This window comes from Rhinoderma darwinii, chromosome 3 (genome assembly GCF_050947455.1).
Source record: "Rhinoderma darwinii isolate aRhiDar2 chromosome 3, aRhiDar2.hap1, whole genome shotgun sequence".
NCBI classification, from domain to species: domain Eukaryota; kingdom Metazoa; phylum Chordata; class Amphibia; order Anura; family Rhinodermatidae; genus Rhinoderma; species Rhinoderma darwinii.
In genome coordinates this window covers 133516943-133541945 of record NC_134689.1, presented here as the reverse complement: position 1 = coordinate 133541945, position 25003 = coordinate 133516943, and the positions used below count along the sequence as shown (strand labels likewise).

Here is a 25003-nt window from a genome sequence, read left to right as displayed (position 1 = left end):
ACACATATGGGACTTGCCAAGCAATAGCTATATGGGCGGGATAGCAGACACCATTTCAAGCACTCTTTTGCCAAATAGAGAACCCTCTGATGCCAGAGAGTCGAGCCTGTAGTGCTTGACAAAGGTTGATTTGATCCAGGGGAATATGCCTGACCTCTGCCCATGAGGTAGCTGTAGAGCGTGTGGAATGTGCCCTAATCTGCAGAGGAGTTTGAAGGTCACTGAGATGATACTACTTTTCAATAGTTGACCTAATCCACCTGGCTATTGTGGCTTTTCTTGCTTTTTGTCCCTTATTAGGACCGGCATGTTGAAGAACCAGATTTTCTGCTTTCCTAGAAGCCTTTGTCCTTTGAATATAGGTAAGAACTGCTTTTCTCACGTCCAGTGTATGCCAAATTTCCTGATTTTCACCTTGGAGATGAGGGAAAAGAACTGGCAATAATATCTCTTGGTTTATATTCCTAAAGGAAGGATTTTTAGGCAAGAACCCAGGCATGGTACGTAGTAGAAGACAATCTCCTAGGTCTCTCAAGGAACCTGCCTTTCGAGAGAGACAAGGCTAGGGAGAACCAGGCTCTGGGTCAAAATGGCAGGATTGCAATGGCTTTCGCTTTTTCGTCCCAAACTTTTCTCAATACTCTGCGTATTAAGGGGAGGGGAGGAAAGATGTAGATTAATTTTTCTCTACAACTGACAGACAGGCCGTCCAATGCTACTGCATGGCAGGTATGGTATACAGAACAGAAACCGAGGACTTTGTTGTTCCCTTCCGATGCAATCACATCCAAATCTGGCATTCCCAATGTGGCAGCTAAGCTGTTGAAAACCTGAGGGTTGAGACTCCACTCCCCCGGATGGAGGATATTGCGGCTGAGGAAATCTGCAGTGTGGTTCAAGAAGCCCTTGATGTGAACTGCTGAAATTCCCAACGAATGTTGTTCTGCCCAACTCATAAGTCGCCTGCATTCGGCCGACATTGAGGCACTCCTCATTCCTCCTTGCTTGTTTATATAGAAAACAGTAGCTAGGTTGTCCGACAGGACCAGGATCTGGGTATTTCCCAGATGGGATGGAAAGGACATTAGCGACGATCTCACTGCTCTGTGTTCCTTTATGTCGGAGGATAGTGACACTTCCTTCTGACTCCATCTGTTCTGAACCCATAGGTGATCTACATGAGCACCCCAGCCCCAGGAGGAGGATCCATTGTGAGGGCTTTCTGTGGTGGTGGAACCAGGGATTTGTCGGACCGGGGAGTGTTCGGGATTAACCACCAGTTGAGGTCTTGAAGGGTGAAGTTGGAGACATTGAAGAGAGCATCCAGATTTCTGAATTTTTTTGTCCCAGGATCTGAGGATGTCGAGCTGTAATGATCTCATGTGGGGTTTGGCCCAGGGGACCGCATCTATGGATGAGGTCATTAGACCTAGGATTTTCATGGCTCCTCAAACCGATATATTAGGATGGCAAATAAGGCGTTCTATTGTACCCCAAATTGCAGTAATCCTCTCTGGAGGGAACTTGACCGTCATCGACTGGGAATTCACCATGAATCCTAAGAATTTCAGATTCTGTGATGGTGAGAGCTGTGACTTTCTGAAGTTCACCAGGAACCCGTGAAAGTGAAGAAATGCCAATGTGGTTTGGTGATACTCTTGTAGAAGGGATTTTGATGGCGCTTTTAATAGCCAGTCGTCCAATTAAGGCACCACACATATACCTTTCAGCTTCAGCACTGCAGTTAGGACCAACACGATTTTCGTGAACACACGGGGTGCTTACGAAATCCTGAAGGGTAGGCAGGTAAACTAGAAGTGCTGTATTCCGCCCTGCGTCTGGACCGCCAGTCGGAGAAACTTTTTGTGCGCGGCCAGAATAGGGACATGCAAGTATGCATCCGTAAGGTCAATTGTTGCCATAACATCGTTCCTTTCCAGAAGGTTCATCACTGACCGGATAGTCTCCATCTTGAAGGTTCTCCTCACCAGATATTGATTGAGGAAGGTCAGGTCTATTACCAGTCTCCAACTGCCGTCTGATTTGGGCACGGGGAACACTCTGGAGTAAACTCCTTGCCCTCTTTCTGAGACTGGAACATCTTCCAGGGCTGCTTTCTGGAGAAATACCTGTAGAAGCTGATGGACTGTGATGCCTGTTGAGGACAAAGTGGTCTGGGGGGAGATTTCTGATCTCCAACAAGTATCCTCTCCTGATGGTCGTCGTCACCCAGTCGTCGGATGATTTTACCGACCACCAAGAGGAGAATCTCTAAAGCCTTGCTCCTACTTGTAGGATTGGCTCGGCGTCAAAAACTGTTTGGGTTTTGGCCGGGGTTTTTCTTCCGAAAGGAGGAAGGGTTTTCCCGCTTCATTTTAAACGTGCGCTGACGGTCTGGAAACCTTCTATTGAACTTTGGGGACCTTCTTCTCTGATCCCAAAAGGAACGACTGGTATTCTTCCTTTTAGGTTGTAATGGGAAAATAGAACAGTCTGTTCTTTTTAGGTTTGTGCTCAACCTCTTTCCCCGTCTCCAATGTATCCTTCACCACTCTGAGGAGATCATGGAGCTTATCCTTACTCAGGATATAACATTCTTCGGGGTCGTCAGAATCTGGGGAGTCAGAGACCACCTCTGAATCTGAACCTCCTGCTGAGGAGGAATCCTCCTGGTATTGAGGAGGTGGAGAGGAAGAACGTCTGGCCCTCTTAGCATGATGTGATGATTTGACATCTTCAAAAACTACAGATAACTGTTGTTTGAACCATTGCATAAATCCCCTAGCTGGGGGCTTTCCCTGCAAAGCCTGTGCCTGGATTTGTGGGTCCTTTTCCTACCTTCTCTTTTTGCAGACATCTAGAGAAGAGGCAGAAACAAACGCATGGTAGGAAATGTGCATAGCCATCAGCATAGAGACACATCAGGACCCATCAATGTAAACAGCCGTAAAGACCTTAGCAAGCAGAGGGCTGTCCTGAGGCAGAGTGCGCAATCTTTCAAACGAGACGCCGGCATTATGAGCCCTCTGCATCAGCGCGTCACATCCAAGCTGACATCACTTTCACCCCCATCCATGCCTCTGTAACGCCGAGCAGCACTTTCGGATACCGGGAGAGCGCGGGCGGTCGGTCCGGAAATCCACCTCGGACCTAGACAAACGAAGGATGCTCCAACAAGGGGTCCTCCTCCCCTGATACCGTTACCGTATACCAAGAAGATGTCCGCTATCTTGGTACACCTTCGTGACTGAGGGACAGAGATGCAGCCCTGTATACAGCCCATAACAAATATTTTCCTCAGTGGTAGGATAGGGAACAGTCTCCGAACTGATCCTAAAGAGAAAGAAAAAATACGCTGGGGCCCGGTTACCGATACATACTTATAGGGAAAGTCCTTTATTGCTTAATACTTATTGCTAATTAACCTGTCTCTGCTTAATTGTACCTAGGGGACTAAAACCCATATGTGATGTGCTGCCAAGGACGATCAGGAAATATATATATATATATATATATATATATATATATATATATATATAAAAAGTCCCCTTTTTTTTTTTACTAAACCATCGGCTGCTGCCCTTTTTGTCTGATATATACACTACCGTTCAAAGGTTTAGGGTCACTTAGAAATTTCCTTATTTTTGCAAGAAAAGCACAGTTTTTTTTCAATGAAGATAACATTAAATTAATCAGAAATACACTCTATACATTGTTAATGTGCTAAATTACTATTCTAGCTGAAAACGTCTGGTTTTTAATGCAATATCAACATAGGTGTATAGAGGCCCATTTCCAGCAACCATCACTCCAGTGTTCTAATGGTACATTGTGTTTGCTAACTGTGTTAGAAGGCTAATGGATGATTAGAAAACACTTGAAAACCCTTGTGCAATTATGTTAGCACCGCTGTAAACAGTTTTGCTGTTTAGAGGAGCTATAAAACTGACCTTCCTTTGAGCTAGTTGAGAATCTGGAGCATTACATTTGTGGGTTCGATTAAACTCTCAAAATGGCTAGAAAAAGAGAGCTTTCATGTGGAACTCGACAGTCTATTCTTGTTCTTAGAAATGAAGGCTATTCCATGCGAGAAATTGCCAAGAAACTGAAGATTTCCTACAACGGTGTGTACTACTCCCTTCAGAGGACAGCACACACAGACTCTAACCAGAGTAGAAAGAGAAGTGGGAGGCTCCGCTGCACAACTGAGCAACAAGACAAGTACATTAGAGTCTCTAGTTTGAGAAATAGACGTCTCACAGGTCCTCAACTGGCAGCTTCATTAAATAGTACCCGCAAAACGCCAGTGTCAACGTCTACAGTGAAGAGGCGACTCCGGGATGCTGGCCTTCAGGGCAGAGTGGCAAAGAAAAAGCCATATCTGAGACTGGCTAATAAAAGAAAAAGATTAATACGGGCAAAAGCACACAGACATTGGATAGAGGAAGATTGTAAAAAAGTGTTATGGACAGACGAATCGAAGTTTGAGGTGTTTGGATCACACAGAAGAACATTTGTGAGATGCAGAACAACTGAAAAGATGCTGGAAGAGTGCCTGACGCCATCTGTCAAGCATGGTGGAGGTAATGTGATGGTCTGGGGTTGCTTTGGTGCTGGTAAAGTGGGAGATTTGTACAAGGTAAAAGGGATTTTGAATAAGGAAGGCTATCACTCCATTTTGCAACACCATACCCTGTGGACAGCGCTTGATTGGAGCCAATTTCATCCTACAACAAGACAATGACCCAAAGCACACCTCCAAATTATGCAAGAACTATTTAGGGAAGAAGCAGGCAGCTGGTATTCTATCTGTAATGGAGTGGTCAGCGCAGTCACCAGATCTCAACCCCATAGAGCTGTTGTGGGAGCAGCTTGACCGTATGGAACGCAAGAAGTGTCCATCAAGCCAATCCAACTTGTGGGAGGGCCTTCTGGAAATTTCTCCCGATTACCTCAGCGAATGAACAGCTAGAATGCCAAAGGTCTGCAATGCTGTAATTGCTGCAAAAGGAGCATTCTTTGCCGAAATCAAAGTTTGAAGGAGAAAATTATTATTTGAAATAAAAATCATTATTTCTAACCTTGTCAATGTCTTGACTATATTTTCTAGTCATTTTGCAACTCATTTGATAAATATAAGTGTGAGTTTTCATGGAAAACACAAAATTGTCTGGGTGACCCCAAACTTTTGAACGGTAGTGTATATATACATATATATATATATATATATATATATATATATATATATATATATACATATAATTATATATATATATATATATATATATATACATATATATATATATATATATATATATAGGTAGAGATAAGCAGCACTCTGTGACAGATTCCAACACGGTAATGGGTGCAAGCAGGTAATCCAGATCCGTGGATTATAAAACATAAGTGAAAGAAATTCCACAGTACTCCGATGGTTCCAAAAAGTATGTGATTTATTCAGTCAACAGCTGCAACGTTTCCGTCCTGCTATAGGACCTTTTTCATACTTGAAAAAGGTCCTATAGCAGGACGGAAACGTTGCAGCTGTTGACCAAATAATTAAAAAACACATACTTTTTGGAACCATCAGAGTGCTGTGGGATTTCTTTAGTTTATATATATATATATATATATATATATATATATATACACACACACACATATGCATTGTGTATACGCCTTTTTATTTTAGTAATAATAATACGTCATAAGTATGATACACTGATAAAATAAATATGTCAGATATTAAAATTTAAATGTATTTTTTAGAACAACTTCTAATGTAGTGTTGAGATGAATAATGTTGAAATGAATAATCTTTCCAATTAAAGGCACTGACTGTATAAAATCTAAAACAATAAGGGCTCTTCCATTAATCCATAGAGATTAATGCTATTCACAGAATCAGTCTGCATTTGTGAAGATGTTTCAAAAGCTAGAACATGGAGTTCTTAAAGGTGATCTCCCAAATGTAGCAATTACCTTTAAAAGGCTCAGCTTTACTAGATTTCCATAGCCACAAGAGACAAAATCACGACAAAAAGGGTTCTATGAAGTATTGCATGTTTCAGCAAAAATATTAGATTATTCTAGATTATAGCTGTGTTTTAAGCGTCATATAGAAGAAAATTCTTTCATTTACTTTCTACATTTCATAAATAGGTTTACAACCCTTATAAAAGATGTCCCTTCAAATCTATATCCCATGTTACATATCTTTGTAATGTACATTGTCTCTCTAAAGTGACTTGCTTCATCAGCGGGTCATGTGATTTCAGTAGCACTGATTATATTAATAATCTATGTCGCATGGTCCATGCAACATGTGTAGCACAGATGGGCGATCTCCCTATGGATGGTAAGTCACTAGTCACGCGACCGTGTTGGATGTGTTTACCAGAATCAAGTGAAGGCACAGGATTGGAGCACGCGCATGAAGGGGGAAGGGCGGAGGAAGTAGCGAGAAAGTGGAGGAGGAAGTAATGATGTCTGATGGGATATGTAGCTACTAGCGTTCCTGCTAAAATTACAGGCACAGCCCATACCCAGGAGGAGCAAAAGGCCACAAACCAATTATATAGAAAGCCCAAGTTATGGAAACTTTTTAAAAATGGGTTTACAACTACAAAGGAAAAATTTTTGTACTGACATATACCCATCATCAATAAAGTGATCCTTTCCGTTTCGGTCAAATGCATTTTTTTGATCTGACAATAGAAATGTACAAAAATAATATGGAATTTAAAGTCACCTTGATGTGACATTCCCAAGCTCACACACACACGCATGCGCGCCCACACACATTTAGGATTTTACCCGCGTGGTACATTTTGGGTAATGCTTACACCGGCGGTAGCCGATAATGGAGATGATAACTTTAAAGTTAAATATGGCAGCAAAAAAAAAAAATCCTATCTCAAAAGAGATTGTGGCATTGCTTTCGTATTGAAAAGGGCTTTCAAATGAGCCCCCACTCGACCCCCCGTGCCATTTAAGATTTTGCTGGGGGTGGGGGTGTTTTTTTTTGGCGTTAACTGGTAGATTTTATGACCCCATTAAATCCCACCAAATTCACCCCTCCACCTCGAGCCGTTCAAAAGTTATGAGGGTAAGACCTAAAGTTCGGAGTCTGACACACCAAAATGATTTAAAACAAAAGTTTCTTTATTAAATACATCTAAAAAGTAACATGAATTAAAACAGAGATGAATTCCACAGTGCAGAAAGACAACCTTTTTCACTGTGTATATATTTATTAGTGTTATTTATTAGTGTTATTTATGCTTGGTGCCACGCACCTCATGTTGTATGTGTTAGGGATCTGCCAGGTACTACGTCTAGGTATACTCCTGGGATTAATCAATCCACACCTGAGGCCAGACCTGTTCGACTGCCCCCTGTCCTTTATTACCTGCCGTGTTCTCTTCCTCAGTGCTTGTAATTCTGTAATGGCAGGAAGGAGGTGAACGGAAAGTGAGCCCTAATCTACCCACCGCCCTGTCCCTGCCTACTTGCAACGACCCGCCCTAGGCGATGGGGTACAACTGGGCGGCGGTCCCTACACTGTCTAAGTGCACGGGAGAACAAACAGGGAACACGCAAGGGAAGGGGCAGTAGCCACGGAACGCCGCGAGGAAACGGAGCGGTGAATGAGTAGTCAGGACCAGGATGAAGTGGAGTATACCAAAGTGAGCACGGAGAAGGAAGCAAGGCAGGGGCAAAGCAAAGCAGGTTAAGCGGAACTGCAGCAAGGCAGAAGCACGGCAGAAGCAGGCTGGAGCAAGCAGCAGTGAGGCCAGGAATCCAGAAGAATTACAAGCACTGAGGAAGAGAACACGGCAGGTAATAAAGGACAGGGGGCGGAGCTAACTCCGACTGACCAGGCCGCGATAGGCTCTCCCACTCCTGAGCCTGCCACCCTGGTTGGTGGGAGATGGTGTCAGTCGAACAGGTCTGGCCTCAGGTGTGGATTGATTAATCCCAGGAGTATACCTAGACATAGTACCTGGCAGATCCCTAACAGTATGTCTTTATTTCACATTGCTCTTGTATGTTTATATGTGTAAATACATATAATTTATCACTACTATACACCAATAGGGAAAGGTTAAGGAAAGTGTTAAATCTAAACAAAACAATAAAACAAAACACACACAAATGTGTATATATAAACATATATATATATATATATATATATATATATATATATTTACGTATGCACTTCAAGCGTCTATTTTGGTAATGTGTACTTAATAACAAATTCTGTATTTTTAAATTTTTATCTTTTATTTATTCACCTACTCACTTATTTGTAAGTATTCATTCATGTATATATAATTATGTTTAAGAAATTTTACTTAGTAGTACCGCGCTAATTATGATTTATTATCATTATATATGAAATAGCTCCTGTTATGTTTATATGTTTATAATCTGACAGATGTATTCTCTGAGCTGTTTTTTCATTTGTTCTTCTCGTCCGTTCATGTCTTGCATCTGATTCCAATACAGCAATCCACCTGCACTTGCCTCGATACTGTGTTCAGATGAACGGCGTTCGTTGCCATGGTTTCATCCTTTGGCTGTGGCCGGATCGCTGGTCATGTGATCTTACTCTCCAGCGCTTCCGGATCCAGTACATCGGATGTTTCTGACCTGCAACGACGTCATTACAATCCTCTACACCGAGGCACAGCTGTTGCACTTCTTCAATGTAGAAGGTGATTGGCTGAGGGTAGTTTTAAAAGGGACGGCATCTGCACTCTCAACACCACCCCCAGACGAAGGCTTCCGGGCCGAAACGCGCGTCGGGGTGACGCCAGAGACGGTGACCTGTTTAAATGGTTATGAGCTCCGCTTTCAGCATATGTAAACTTTCAGCAATACGAGTCTTCCATTGAGATTATACCTATTGGTTAGTGGTTGTGTGCACTTGTGGCTGACAACACAGCCACAGCTTTGAACCTGCTTTGTGCTTTCTATTTATGGGGTTTAAATTGAGCCATATATTTTGTGTGTACAGTACGAATACTGTTTTCTTTATCTGGCTTTTGTTAGGGGTATTTTGTCCTGCTGCTGAATAGTTTTTCCTGCTGGTTTATGCAACAGAACATGCACATCATATAAATGTAATATACTGCTGATGTATCTTTGCATTTCTGTATTTAAACAGTGTCGCCCATCACCCATATATTTGGATATATTATATTGATCTGGTTGTCTTTCTGCACTGTGGAATTCATCTCTGTTTTAATTCATGTTACTTTTTAGATGTATTTAATAAAGAAACTTTTGTTTTAAATCATTTTGGTGTGTCAGACTCCGAACTTTAGGTCTTGCTATTATTCAGCGGGTTCACCGTTATTACCATGCTTTATTCCCCATAAGCTATTATGTAATAAGTCCGACTTGTGACTACAATAAATGTATCCGGGGGTATAATTTTCGTGGTGTTCTTCATGTAGGTATACTACTAAAAGTTATGAGGGTGTTCCAGAACTTTTGGTGGGCACTGTATATATAAATATATATCTTCCATATATTAAAAATGTTATGTATTGCAGCTCAGTTGCCACATACAGAGTTCTTGAATTTTCTTATATTACCTGTGACTTGATCCCGAAGGACAGTTAAAACTATATTAGTTATTAAAATATAAAATGCACATTATACAAATAGTTATGTATATTCCAGCAAGGACGTATAATCTCTGGTTGGTGAAATATATTCAGATGAAAACCCTACTACATTCCATGGTGACATTTTAAAAGAAGCGAGGGGTCATAAACATTGCAATTAAGCTATAGCATGTAGTTTATCTTCTCGCCTGCCTTGTAATTGTCAATCGATCTGAAATGACACTGGAAAAGACCACAACTACCATTCACTCATGTCTGCTGTCATGCATTTTCCTATTCCCAAGTAACACATTATAAAGCGCACACACTGTAGCTGCAAGTGGACAATACCTTGGGCAGATTAACGTCACGTATTGATCGAAGCATCAGCACATCCTCTTTCTCATTTGGTAATTTAACCTTTAGGTTTCCAGCAGCTGTTAATACTGATTTAACTGCCCTCATGCCATAATCGTAGTGGTGCTGGGAAGAAAGCTGAAGAAAAATTAAGATTGTTGTTAGTGATTGTCATGTTAATAATATGATTGATTGGTCATGTGGAGTTTTCTTGATACCGGCGCTGTTGCTTCTAAATACAAAAAAATTAATTAAAGGCGCATAGTAAGTAAAAAGAAGCAAAAGTAACGGCACTACATTTATTAAAGGAAATCACTGCACACAGCCACCAACATTGCAACACATCATTTTCAAAGACTCACACATATATCTCTGAATGTATCTATAAAGATGATATTTTGCAGTAACATTGACTTTGTATATTTATATCCTGATATAAAGTATGTGAGAGCACACAACAGAACCAGCACAGGGAGTGAACAGGGCCCTGCTCTGCCATTCAGTGCCTTTCAATGACACATGTGGCGCGATGACGTCATTGCGCCGCTTGCGTCATTGAAAAGCACTGAATGGCAGGGCACGGACGCTCCTTGCCCTGCCATTAAGCACTTTTCAACAACGCAGACGGCGAGATGACATCATCGTGACTCTTGCATCGTTCAGCTCCAGCAAGCTTGGTTAGAAGAGACAAGGCCTGCGTTGCTAGAGGATGGCGCAGGAACGGAATCAGGTAAGTATGTAAAGTTTTTGTTTTTTTTTAGTTACCAGCAGGAGTGCCATTATTTACAGGGGGGCTTTATAAACAGGGGGGCCCTATCTACAGGGGACTCTGCGGGTATCTATCTCAAGGGGGCTGTGTATGGGGCACTATCTCTAGGGGCCAATATCCTTAGGGGGCTCTATGAGGGCACTATCTACAGAGGGCACTATGTATGGGGGAACTACCTACAGGGGGCACTTTGTATGGGGGCACTATTTACAGGGGGCACTATGTATGGGGTCACTATCTACAGGGGCACTAAGTATGGGGGCACTGTCTACAGGGGCTCCATCTACAGGGAGCTCTATCTACAGGGAGCACTATTTACAGCAGGCACTGTGTTTGTGTGTTGGACACAGCATATGGTGCTTTTATAATCAGGGACACAGTGTATGGCACTATTATATTTAGGGGCGTTGTGTGTGACACCATGAGAATTTTATCTTCGTTTATAGGTGCAGAAATGTTTGAAAAGTGAGAAGCTAAAGACATCTGAGCGACAAACTGCAGAAATGGACCATGGCTGGGAGAAGTTGTCAAGTGGTCTGGACCGGCTGGAGAAGAAAAAAGAAAAAGAATGACTGCAACCTGAGAACATCACCTGTGAGTCACTCAATGTAAAGATTTATTCTGCCTCTAATCAGTACTGTAGTTACTGTATGATCTGTAGCGAGATGATGGGTGGTATGATTTTTTTTTTGTGAAACAGCAACTCCCAGTATATCCTGATTCCTTACCATTGTTAAGGCAATGCTGGGAGCTATCTTTACATGCTGTAATAACCTATATGACAGGGGTTACATTGAATTTGCAAATTATCTCTGTACTGAGCTGTATTTGTGCTGGTGCTTCATATATGTACTGAACTTGGTTCCGGTGCTATACATATGTACTGAGCTTGGTTCTGGTGCTATATTTATGTATTGAGCTCTGTTCTTGTGCTGTATATATATGTACTGAGCTTTGTTCTGGTGCTGTATTTATGTACTGAGCTTGGTTCTGGTGTTGTATTTATGTACTAAACTTGGTTTTGGTGCTGTATATATGTATGAGCTTGCTTCTGGTGCTGTAATTATATAGGATATATTTATTCTGCCTCTAATTAGTACTGCAGTCACTGTATGATCTGCAGTGAGATGATGGGTGGTATGATTTTTTGCTTGGCTTAGTTCTATAGTTGTATTTATGTACATAGCTTGGTACTTGTACTGTATATACTGTATATATGTCAGAGCTTGCTTCTGGTGCTGTAATTGTATAGGATATATTTAAAATAACAAAATTGTAGGGCAGATCGAATTGTTGTAATTCATTATCTATTTAATGGGAAACTGTAATGTAGTATTAACCCCTTGAACTTACACCATGCAGTAATACATGACCCGACAATATTTCTAAACATTCCCCTGTATGTTTTTTTCAGATACAGCAACATCTATAAAGTAAACATTTTAAAACAGCGCACACTATATGCTAATAACTCTTTAACCCCTTCCCTCTTTGGCCACTTTTGACTTTCCTGACAGAGCCTCATTTTTCAAATCTGACATGTTTCAGTTTATGTGATAATAACTTCGGAATGTTTTTACCTACCCAAGCAATTCTGAGAATGTTTTCTTGTGACACATTGCACTTGATGTTACTGGCAAAATTTGCTCGATACATTCGGTATTTAATTGTGAAAAACACCAAAATGTATAGAAAAATGTAAAAAAATTTGCATTTTTCTCAATTTTAAATGTATCTACTTGTAAGACAGGCAGTTATACCATCACAAAATTGTTGCTAATTAACATCCCCCATAAGTCTACTTTAGATTGGCATAATTTTTTTGAACATCCTTTTATTTTTCTAGGACGTTACAAGGCTTAGAACTTTAGCAATTGAAACATACAATGTATATAGATGAGGATCTCATATGCCAATGCTGCATGCAAATTCTTGTATATATTCTGTGATTTATATTTAAATCAAAGTTCAAGAGACAGCAAGAAATCAGTCCGCCTTTATAAGGTTTCCTAATTTGTAATTTGTTGTAGTTGCTATCTTCAGGAGGTTTTTCCAAATCTCTCTCCTTTGCAAGGACCACAAATACAGATCATGTAAAAGAGATGGGGCAGTTGCTCTCCTACCCCTTGTTTTCCATTTGTAGTCCTTTAAGCAAATGTGTCCAGAGATAGTGGTGAACCTCTCCTGAATAGTAGATGGTGAATGAATGTTCTTCCAACGTGTTTCCTGCTGACCAAGCAATTCCTCAGGGGAGATGGGTCAAGAAGGCAGCTGCATCAAGATTCAGAGTCAGCTGCTTACAAATTAGTACATGGTACACGCCAGGAACAGGCGTCTTTTGTTTACATCCTCCCAAGGAAGATTTAACTTCTTGCCACTGCAAGGATGTTTTAAATGGGATACCTCTTGCCACTGCAAGCATGCTCGAATCAATGAGCATTTCTATTCATATGGATTGACAGCTATACTAATTTCATTGCTGGGGTGCCGATGAGTTGCAGACACCTTAAATGCAGTGATCGCTTTTGACCGCCATGACAGCCGTATGTCAGATGTAATACATCGCTGACATCCGGAGATGATGGCACCGACTCAGCTTCTGAGCCGGTGCCATCCATTTGTCGTATGGATACGCAAAATGCAGGAAGCACTAGCTTTCCATGAAGTATCCATACGACAAAATGTCAGGAAGGGGGTTAAAGGGTCATGGGGCAGTGCCGCTATCATAAAGAGACACACAGTCTCTAAACCCACCTTTCCATGCTTGATATATAAATAGTACCAATGAGAACTACATCTCGTCCCACAAAAAACAAGCCCACATATGGCTACATCAACGAAAAAAATAAAAAAGTTACTGCACTTGGAACGTGGCGATGCAAATAATTTTTGTTTAAAAGAGTTTTAATTGTGCAAAAATAGTAAAACATAAAAACGTATACATATTTGGGAATCGCCGTAATCGTACTGACCCATAGAATAAAGTTAACATGTTGTATACACCGCATAGTCAATGGTGTCAATTTGAAACACGAAAAACAATGCTGGAATAGCAGTTTTTTCTCAATTCCTAGGCAATTTTTTTTAAATAAAAGTTAATGTAATATATACACCCAAAAATGGTACAATTGTAAAAAAACAACATGTCAACATAAAAACTAAAAATGTATGACTCATGGAAGGTGGGGAAGAAAAAATGAAAAAGAATGCTTGGTCATTAAGGCCTGGTCCGATTAAGAGCAAGAAACTTAAACTAGTTTTGATAAGTCTTCTCCAACATATGTATTGAACTTGGTTCTGGTGCTGTATATATGGACAGAGCTTTGTTTTCCAGTCCAGGAAGATTGGACTACATTCCACAGTTCTTCTGCATTTTTGGGTTTTGCCTCAAACCACATTTTTGTTGTCACCCCACAAGTTCTCTTTGGGATTGAGGTCAGGGGATTGGGCTGGACACTCCATTACCTCAATCCTGTTTGTCTGTAACCAAGATGTTGTTTGCTTACTGGTGTCTTTTGGGTCATTGTCGTGATGGAACACCCATTTCAAGAGCATTTCTTCTTCGGCATAGGGCAACATGATCTCCTCAAGTATTTTAATATATTCAAACTGATCCATGATCCCTTGTATGCGATAAATAGGCCCAAATCCATGTTATGAGAAACATCCCCATATCATGATTTTTGCAGCACCGTGCTTTATTGTCTTCACAGTGTACTGTGGCTTGAATTCAGTGCTCAAGGGTCATCTGACATACTAGACCCAAAAAGAAAAATTTTGATTTCATCAGTCCAATTTTAACCTATTCAGGACATGTCTTTTTTTCAACACCGGGACTTTGCGAGGAGTTCTTGCTGGTAACTCGGCTTCACTTAATCGTCTTCTGATTGTAGCAGTACTCACTGGTAACTTCAGATCTTCTTTGATCTTGCTGGAGGCGATCATTGGCTGAGCCTTTGACAATTTGGCTATTCTTCGATCCATTTGAACAGCAGTTCCTCCGCTTCCTTGCACGTCTTTCAGGTTTTGGTTGCCACTTCAAGGCATTTGAGATCATTTTCGCTGAGCAGCCTATAATTTGCTGCACTTCTCTATATGTTTTTCCCTCTCCAATCAACTTTTTAATCAAAGTAAGTTTTTCACCAGACCGATGTCTGGAATAACCCATTTGCCCATATTTCAGATAGAAACGTTTGCCACCCTCCTACCTTAAATAAGGGCCAATATTGCCACCTGTTATTCCACAGAATGAATGATTTCACCAATTTAATTCCTCACTGCTATTATTTTGAACAAGCCTCTTTCAATAAACGATTCCATTCCTCAGATTTTTTCGACTACTCTACTACACTTACAAGTAAATTATTTGCTATTTAGAAATATCACTTCTACCAAGAACACTGATATATCAGGTTAATGATGTTGGATTTTTTTTTTTTAACACTAATATACATCGTTTTCAAAGTGACTTTAGTTCATGTAAGTGTGATAGCTATAACTAAAACATACATTGTGTGCTGCATTTTAGGTCAATTTGTATGGTACATGAATACAAAAAAACTTTTTTAATATATAGATATTCCATCATTCATAATCCCATATTTCAATACCAACATGATTTCATTAAGGACAACATTAACAACATTAATTTCATTAGTTCAAGGAAAGACTCCCTGCCGGTGGCTTTCGAACAATTGCTTAAGTAACAAATATTGGATTCTTACATTTCTACAAGCACTATGATCATGTAAAGAGAAGTTACAGGTTGTCCAGTGTCTCACAATTCATATATCTGTTATTAAAAACAAATGTTCTGTTCTGCCAATAATAGAAGTAAAATAAATAAATGTTTAACCCGTTAGTGACCGCCCATTAGTGTTTTTATGGCAGCCACTAACAGGCTTTATTCCGATGCAGTATCCTTTTTACGTTGCTGCAAAAAAACCACAGTGGGGAGAAGTTAAATCTCCCTGATCTCAGCTACCGGAGGTAACGGAGGGCTGGGTGCAGACCTGTTAGAACGGGCGAGATCTATATGAGTATCGATCTTGCCCGTTTAACCCCTCTAATGCAGCGCTATTGAGCGCAGCATCTGAGTGGTTTTGGAGTGAGGGTGCTCCAGAGGTATGGCCTAGCAGATGCCTGTCCGTTTTACATGGACAGGCAGTAATACACGACAATACAGAAGTATAGCAGTGTATTGTAAGAACGACCGAATGATCGCATAGTGAAGTCCCCTAGTGGGACTAATAAAAAGGTAAAAAAAAAAGTTTAATAAAAGTCTGTAATAAATAAATAAAAATTAAAAGTAAAAAGAAATGGAAAAACCCACTTTTTCCCCTTACAAAATGCTTTATTATGAAAAAACAAATTAAAAAAGTTACACATATTTGGTATCGCCGCGTCTGTAACAACCTCAATTATAATGCTATTACATTATTTAACTCACTCGGTGAACGCCGTAAAAAATAAAATAAAAAACAATGCAAGAATTGCTGTTTTCTGTGCATCCTGCCTTAAATTTTTTTATTATAAAAAGTGATCAAAAAGTCGCATGTACTTCAAAATGGTACCAATGAAAACTAAAAGTCGTCCCGCAAAACAAAAGCCCTCATACAACTGCATCGGCGAAAAAATAAAAAAGTTACGGCTCTTCAAATATGGAGACACAAAAACAAATAATTTTGAAAAAAAAGTGTTTTTACTGTGTAAAAGTAGTAAAACATAAAAAACTATATACATTTGGTATCGTTGCAATCCTAACAACCCGCTGAATAAAGTTATTGTGCTATTTATACCACAAGGTATACGGTGTAATTTAGGATGCAAAAAAGCATGGCGAAATTGCTGTTTTTTTCTGTCCCCCCCCAAGTTAATCAATAAATTCTATGTACCCCAAAATGGTGTTATTAAAAAATACAACTTGTCCCACAAAAAAAACAAGACCTTATACAGCTATGTCGATGCAAAAATAAAAAAGTTATAGCTCTTTGAATGAGACAATGAAAAAAACGTAAAAAAATAGCTTGGTCATTAAGGGCTAAAATAGTCTGGTCACTAAGAGGTTAACACACACAAAAATAAACCTTCCTTTCCCATCATAGATCTGTTCCCAAATGATTAGTGCATTGGATCTAGGGAACTAATGCTAATGGTTTAATAATCCCCTTTTCTAGCCTTAACATCCACCTATGGATCTGTCTCTTATTAAATGTTGTTTGAAGTTTGTATCAAATAGAAGTTAAAAGACATGCATGATCATTTATGAATGCAATTTGATAAAAGAAAATGAAAATTAGAAGGAAAAAAACTGTGAACAGAGGAGTGTTAAGTATTTTCAGTACTAAGCACTGCATCAGTTACACAGTGACAAGAGGCAGAATGAAGGAAGCTATGAATAATGGAATCACAAGGCACAAAGCGGATGGGATGTCAAATCTTTGTGCTGCGGGTCATGTATTCACCCTAAAGGGTAATGGTTTTCTATCAGACAATAGCCCTATATCCATCTTATTAAATTCCTCTGCAAAGTGCCTGGGCACAAAGTGGCAAGATAAAATGTTAGGCTGAAACAATACTAATATGTATTAACAGGGGGATGAGAACAGTGAGAAAACCTCGGGCGGGAAATAATCTTTCTATAAAATCTGGGACTTGTTCAAGTGCTCACAAGGGGAAAAAAATAGATCATGGTAATCACCAATCATAAAAGTAACTAAATGAATAAAGACATTTGTGACATACTTTAATTGTTTGGGGGATGAATACGTATTAAACTATCAAAACATTGTGAGGATAAAATTAGATTCATTAATCTAAGTGAAGCTGAGAGATGACCGTGAAGACATGATACAAATGTATTCTCCGTTCTTTCAACCTTTGTGTACCTGAACAAGTGGCACCTATAAAATTTTGATAAACTTTTAGGTAGTAACAAACAGGAATATTAGTAATTATATTTACAATTTATTTAATGTGGTTTTGATAATGGATAATAATGAAGTGGGCACGATAATCATTAAGAGGTGAAATGATACAGTTATATTAGGAGTTGCAGTATACTGAAGAAATAAAAGGATTGTCTCACGATGACAACCCCTGTTTATATAAGTGATTAGGGCAAATGGATGTTGTAGAGGGAGGTCCCTTGCTCAGGACCTCCCTCTATGTACCACAATGGAGAGACGCAATATAAGAGCTCCTATTCTGGCTGACCCAATGCCTCCATGTCTTACATGGTTGGTCATTCATTTCATTAGCGAATATATAATGATATCTTCTGCCTAGACATGGCTTCTGCCAGTGATAACAGCTCTTCGGCGAGGGTTTCATGAAGACAGCCCCTTAATAAAGCATAATGCATCATAGATGTCAAACTGGATCTTTTCTACCTTTATATTACTATTGATAGTATTACTATATAATGTAGTCTTTGTTTTTGTTTGTTAAAATAGTGATGACTACCCAGTTCAATAAAAACTCACATTAATTAGTAAGTTAAAAAAGATATTTTAAATATACAGTTTTTAACTGGTCCACCAGAGTACCAGGGAATTCTCCAGTAGGCACAGCTACTGAGAAAGTTATGGGCCCCAAAGCTAATGCAGAAGACAGTCCATTTATGTGAAAAGAACAAAAAGGACAGCATCCGAAGCCAAAGTCACAGTTGTACGCGTGGGGCAAGTAAAAAAAACGGGGGTTCCATCCAACTGGCTCCGACAAAATATCCACCAACAGAGTAATAGACAGCACTCACATCTCAATGCAAAAGTATAATTACTTTAATCTGGTCGTGCACAACCGGATTAAAGTTATTATACTTTTGCATCAAAACTTGGGTGCTGTCTATTACTCTGTTGGAGATCTCTGTCGGGAAATTTCTGCAATGAATCTGTGCCATGTAAATGTAACCACTTTCTTCGACAATCAGACTCCAAACCCTTTTTCAAGTTTACAGTTCAAAACACCTGGTCTAAATATGTTCACACAGTGTAGTTATGGTGCAGTAAATTTGAGCCCAAAAGTTGGATTGGATCCAAAAAAGAGAAGCATACAACTTTTCTATCCATTTCTTATTTAGGCATAAAGAGATTCCTCAGCATAGAAAGTGATTGAATATTGCTAGGATATGTCATTACTTCCTGATCAGTATGTGTAGGGGTACTGGAATGCCTGCTACTACCATATTTTAGCACTATAGCATACAGTTTTGAGTTTTTAAAACTCCCATTCACACTATGAATTTGAAGCCCAATGGTCTTAAGGCATACTCCGTTTTTTATTATATGTTTTCTTTGCATTTTCGTGGCAGTTCTCTCCATTGACTCCATACATGAAAACAGCTATGGCCAATAATTCTTCCTATCAATTGAATGATAATTGGGTTATCATAGCAAACTTAACTAAACAAATGCAGAATTTAAAATGACATTTTTGCCCATCTAATATATTTTAATGTCATTGGTATCTTGTTGGAAATCATAAGAACCTTACCTGTTCAGAACATAATCTGTAAGTGGCTACAATTTTAGCAGCAAGACTACGAGCGGCAACAAATCCTATTGAATAGAGGGATATCTCAGCAATTAAAGCATAATCAGGTACCATCATAGCCACAGTCCGAAACAGAACCTACAAAAAAGACAATGCAAGAAAATGAATGCCTCCTTTATTACAATTTTTTTTTTTTACAAACTTTCACATTTATTTCAGTATAAAGAGACATTAAACAAAGAAATGAATAAAGAAATAAACTTATCGTTAAAAAAAATGATGTACTTATTACTGAAACAAAATAGTAGATGTCTAAAAATTCATGTAAATGCAGCTCTCTACAGCTACTGCCCTTTATCACACCTTCCCCCAACCACCAAAACTGCTAACATATAAACTCTGAACTCTACAGCTATCGTTCAGGTGATTCCTTTTTTGACTGCTTGTCCTAAAAAATTCCTTTGAAATTACTCTCACTAAAGTTGTCTATGATTATTGACTGCTAAATCTAATTGTCACTATTCCATATTAATTCTTTTTGACCTGTCTTCTGTCTTTGTCTCTTCTACTCCAAATTTTCTCCTCTGACCTGGTCTCCCACTTCTTTTGATCACCTCCCATCTTTCTGATTCACACTCATTTAATGTAAAATCATTTCTATCTTCCACCCTTTTCTCACACATGAGAAAGTTAAAATGCCAGTCTATGCCCCTATGATATCCTGTAAAGAATACTGCAACGTTCTTCTCTGTGGCCTGCCTATGAATGGACTGACATCTATATCCTCTATAATCTATCCTTCATGCCAACCCTTCATCAATTGTCAAACATCTGTGCCAGTCCTTCCACTGGTTTCCCAGTGCACAGAGAATATAGTATGCCATTCTAACCCTAACCAACAACGCGCTGTCCAATTCTGTCCCTCTATATTACTTCACTGATCTCCAAGTACCGACCTACAAGAAACATTTTCTCCATCCATGAACTTTCCCTGTATACCACTCTAATCACCTCCTCACAGTCTCTTATCCATAAATTCTCTTCTGTTTCCCCTCTTCTCTTGAATTCCCTGCCTTATATAATCTGGTACGCTTCAATCCTGCAAGCCATTAACAAGACACAAAAAAAATGTCAATGACAAAATGTCGTATACTTATGACAAATTTGTGGCACCAGCTCAGAAGCGGTGCCATCATCCCCGGATGTCAGCTGTATCTTACAGCTGACATCCTGCTGCAATGGCAACTGGAGGCCTAATACTGGCCTCCCTGTGTGCCTAGCATGGAAAACTTTCAGCACCCGCCCGGAGGCGGCGCCTGAAAGGCTTCCGTAGCCGCCGGCAAGATGGTGCCGGTTCAGGAGATGAGCCGGCGTCATCAGCGGTGGATGTCAGCTGTATGTTATAGCTAACATCCACCTGTATCGGCAGGAACCGGAGCTATCTCCGATGCCTGCCATTAAACCATCTTTGTGGTTGTTAGCAGATCGCCAGCTGTGCCCAGCAATCACAAGTCTGCCAACTGCTACTATGACAACAGGAGACCTAACAATGTCCTCCTGTCTGCCATTACGGAAGCCAATTAGCCTCCCCCGGAGTCGAATCCTAATCAGCTTGCTGTCAGTGAATGACTGACAGATCTAATACATTGCACTACATAGGTAGTGCAATGTATTAGAAAAAAAGTGGGACTAAAGTAAAGTGTAAAAAAAGTGAAAAAAAGTTGTAAAAAATATAATAAAAGTTTCAAGTAATAAAACAAAACACAATCGCCCTTTTTCCCTTATCAAGTCCTTTATTATTGAAAATAAATAAAAAAAACATACATATTTGGTATCGCCGCGACCGTAACGACCTAAACTATAAAAATATTATGTTACTTATTCCATGCGGTGAACGGTGTAAAAGAAACGTAAAAAACAATGCCAGAATTTCTGTTTTTTAGTCACTTTGCCCTTCAAAAATTGAAATAAAAAGTGATCAAAAAGTCGCATGTATCCAAATATGGTGCCTATAAAAACTATAGCTTGTCTCGCAAAAAACAAGACTGATACAGCTCCGTCGACGAAAAAATTTAAAAGTTATGGTTCTCACAACATGGCGACAGAAAAAATACATTCTTTTTACAAAAGTAATTTTATTGTGCAACAAGTTGTAAAATATAAAAAAGTGCTATAAATTAGGTATGGCCGGAATCGTACTGACCCGCAGAATAAAGTTAACATGTAATTTATAACGCATGGCACGAATTGCTGTTTTTTGGTCACCTTGCCTCTCAAAAAATAGGATAAAAAGTGATAAAAAAGTTGCATGTACCCCAAAATGGTACCAATAAAAACTACAGCTCGTCCCGCAAAAAAACAGCCCTCATACCACTACGTCTATGAAAAAATTAATTTTAGTTAAGGCTCCAATACATCATGAAATAAAAATATGCGGTTGTGTAGATCAAAGGGGAACATTTCGTCTGTTTCAAGAGGCGATTTATCGGGGCTCTAAAATTAGGGAACCGGGAAGGGGAGGGCCCAAACATATCTGCTAGAAGCGATGGCGCCCGTATTATACCAGGACAACACTTCCCAGCAAAATGCCCCAAACTGCAAAGGTGCGGAGTGTGGACCAAAAGGGGTATAAGTAAGGACACCATTTATCAGTGCGACACAGGCCTGTGCAGAAAGGATTCTTCACAGCGTAACACACATCTATGGATTATTTTATTGTTTACCCCATTATTATACCACCTGACAATGCCCCTGATGTACTCTGCCCGGCCTACATTATAAACTGAAATACCAGTAATACTCAAACAAAACTACTACCAATCAAATCCACGCTCCAAAAGCCAAATGGCCCTCCCACCCATCTGAGCCCTACAGTGTGCCCAAACAGCAGTTTACTTCCACATATATGGCACCGCCATACCCAGGAGAACACTTTTAACAATTTTTGGGGTGTGTCTCTCCAGTGGCATAAGCTGGGCACGACATATTTGACACTGAATTGGCATATCTGGGGAAAAATTGTAATTTTTACTTTGCACCATCCGAAGAGCAATCATTTATGGAAAAGACCTGTGGGGTGAAAATGCTCACTACACCCCTTAATAAATGCATTGAGAGGTGTAGTTTCTAAAATGGGGTCACTTCCCAGGGGTTTCTATTATTATTGCACATCAGAGCCTCTGCAATTGTGAACCAATACTTTATATGTCGCCAAATTAGGCCTCAATTTCGCATGGTACTCTTTCACTCCTGAGCCCTGTCGAATGTCCAGGCAAAAGATTAGGGCCCCATGTAGGGTGATTCTAAAACCGGGAAACACTGCATAATAATTAGAGAGCTATCTTGTAATGGTGGCACAAGCTGGGCACCACATATTGGCATATTTATGGAAAAAATCCCATTTTCACTCTGCAATATCGAGTGCACACTAATTTATGCAAAACACCTGCGGGGTTAACATGCTCAATACACCCTTAGGTGAATACCTTGAGGGGTGTAGTTTCCATAGTGGGGTCACTTTTTGGGGGTTTCCACTTTTTTGGTCCCACAGGGGTTTTGCAAATGCTACATAGCGACCAGAAACCAATCCAGCCAAATCTGTACTCCGAAAGCGCTCCTTCCCTCCTGAGCCCGGCTGTGTGCCCAAAAATTAGTTTATGACCACATATAGGGTATTGCTGCACTCGGGAGAAATTGCTTTACAAATGTTGGGGTTCTTTTTCACCTTTATTTTTTGAGAAAATGAAAAATTTTGAGCTAAAGCTACGTCTTATTGGAAAAAAATAAATATTTTCACTGCCCAATTCAAATAAAATCTATGAAACACCCGTGGGCTCAAAATGCTCACTACACCTCTAGATTAATTCCCCAAGGCGTGTAGTATCACAAATGGAGTCAGTTTTGGGTATTTTACACTGTACTGGTAACTTAGGGGCTTTGCAAAAGCGACATGGTGTCAAGAAACCAATCCAGCAATATCTGTGCTCCAAAAGCCAAATGGCCCTCCTTCTCTTCTGTTACTTGCCATGTTCCCAAACAGAGGTTTATGACCACATGTGGGGTATTTCTGTACTCCAGAGAAGTTGCTTTACAAATGTTGGGGTTATTTTTTTCCTTTATTTGTTGAGAAAATAAGGATTGTTTTTATTTTCACTGCCCAATTCTAATAAATTCTATGAAACACCTGTGGGGTCAAAATGATCACTACACCCCTAGATGAATTCCTCAAGGGGTGTAGTTTCCTAAATGGAGACACTTTTGTGGCGTTCTCACTGTTTTGGTCCCGCGGGTGCTTTGCAAATGCGACATGGCTGCCGCAAACCATTCCTGCTAAATTTGAGCTCCAAAAGCCAAATGGCGCTCTTTCCCTTTCAAGCCCTATCGTGTGTCCAAACAGCCGTTCATTACCTCCTATGGGATACTGTTTTACTTGGGAAAAATTGCTTTACAAATTTTGTGGTGCTTTTTCTCCTTTAGCTAAACCTACATTTTCTTTGAAAGAATGTAGGTTTTCATTTTCACGGCCTACTTCCAAGAATTTCTGCAAAAAACCTGCGGAGTCAAAATGCTCACTATACACCTAGATAATTTCCTCATGGGGTTTAGTTTCCAAAATGGGGCCACTTGTGGGGAGTTTCCACTGTTTTGGTCCGTCAGGGGCTTTGCAAATGCGACATGGCCTCCGCAAACCATTCCTGCTAAATTTGAGCTCCAAAAGCCAAATGGCGCTCTTTCCATTCTAAGCCCTGCCATGTGTCCAAACAGTCCTCTATGACCACATGTGGGGTACTGTTTTACTCGGGAGAGATTGCTTTACAAATTTTGTGGTGCTTTTTCTCCTTTAGTCCTTGTGGAAATGAGATAAAATTTGCTAAACCTACATTTCCTTTGGAAGAATGTAGATTACCCTTTTCACGGCCTACTTCCAATAATTTCTGAAATAAACCTGTAGGGTCAAAATGCTCACTATACCCCTAGATAATATCCTTAAGGGGTGTAGTTTCCCAAATGGCATCACCTTTGGGGGATTTCCACTGTTTTGGCAGCGCAAGAGCCCTTCAAACCCGACATGGTGCCTAAAATATATTCTAGTAAAGGAGGCCCAAAATCCTCTAGGTGCTCCTTTGCTTCTGAGGCCAGTGCTTCAGTCCATAAACACACTAGGGTCACATTTCCTAAAACTGCAGAATCTGGGCAATAAATATTGAGTTACGTTTCTCTGGTAAAACTTATGGATTAAAAATGAATTTTCTGCAACATCAAAAAATTAAATTTCACATCTACTTTGGTTTAATTCCTGTGAAACGTCTAAAGGGTTAAGAAACTTTCTAAATGCTGCTTTGAATACTTTGAGGGGTGAAGTTTTTAAAATGGGGTGACTTATTGGGGGTTTCCAATATATAAGGCCCTAAAAGCCACTTCAACACTGAACTGGCCCCTATAAAAATAGCCTTTTGAAATTTTCTTGAAAATGTGAGAAATTGCTGCTAAAGTTCTGAGCCTTGTAACGTCCTAGAAAAATAAAAGGATGTTCAAAAAATGATGTCAATCTAATGTAGACATATGGGGGATGTTTATTAGCGACAATTTTATGTGTTATAACTGCCTGTCTTACAAGCAGATACATTTAAATTTAGAAAAATGCAAAGTTTTGCAATTTTTTGCTAAATTTTGGTGTTTTTCACATTTAAATACTGAATGTATCGAGCAAATTTTGCCAGTAACATAAAGTCCAATGTGTCATAAGAAAACAATATCAGAATCGCTT

The 25003-nt window shown here is 39.7% G+C and overlaps 1 protein-coding gene across 1 annotated transcript in view; it reads right to left on the bottom strand.

Moving 5' to 3' along the window:
• The window catches only part of LOC142750387 (dynein axonemal heavy chain 3-like), a 1255980-nt gene that overhangs the window by 668724 nt on the left and 562253 nt on the right, over window positions 1-25003 (bottom strand). The window contains exons 31-32 of the mRNA XM_075859390.1: window positions 19237-19374; window positions 9969-10112 (exon numbers count right to left, since the gene is read on the bottom strand). Of these exons, the coding sequence (XP_075715505.1) occupies window positions 9969-10112; window positions 19237-19374 (282 nt within the window). The remainder of the gene's footprint in view (window positions 1-9968; window positions 10113-19236; window positions 19375-25003) is intronic.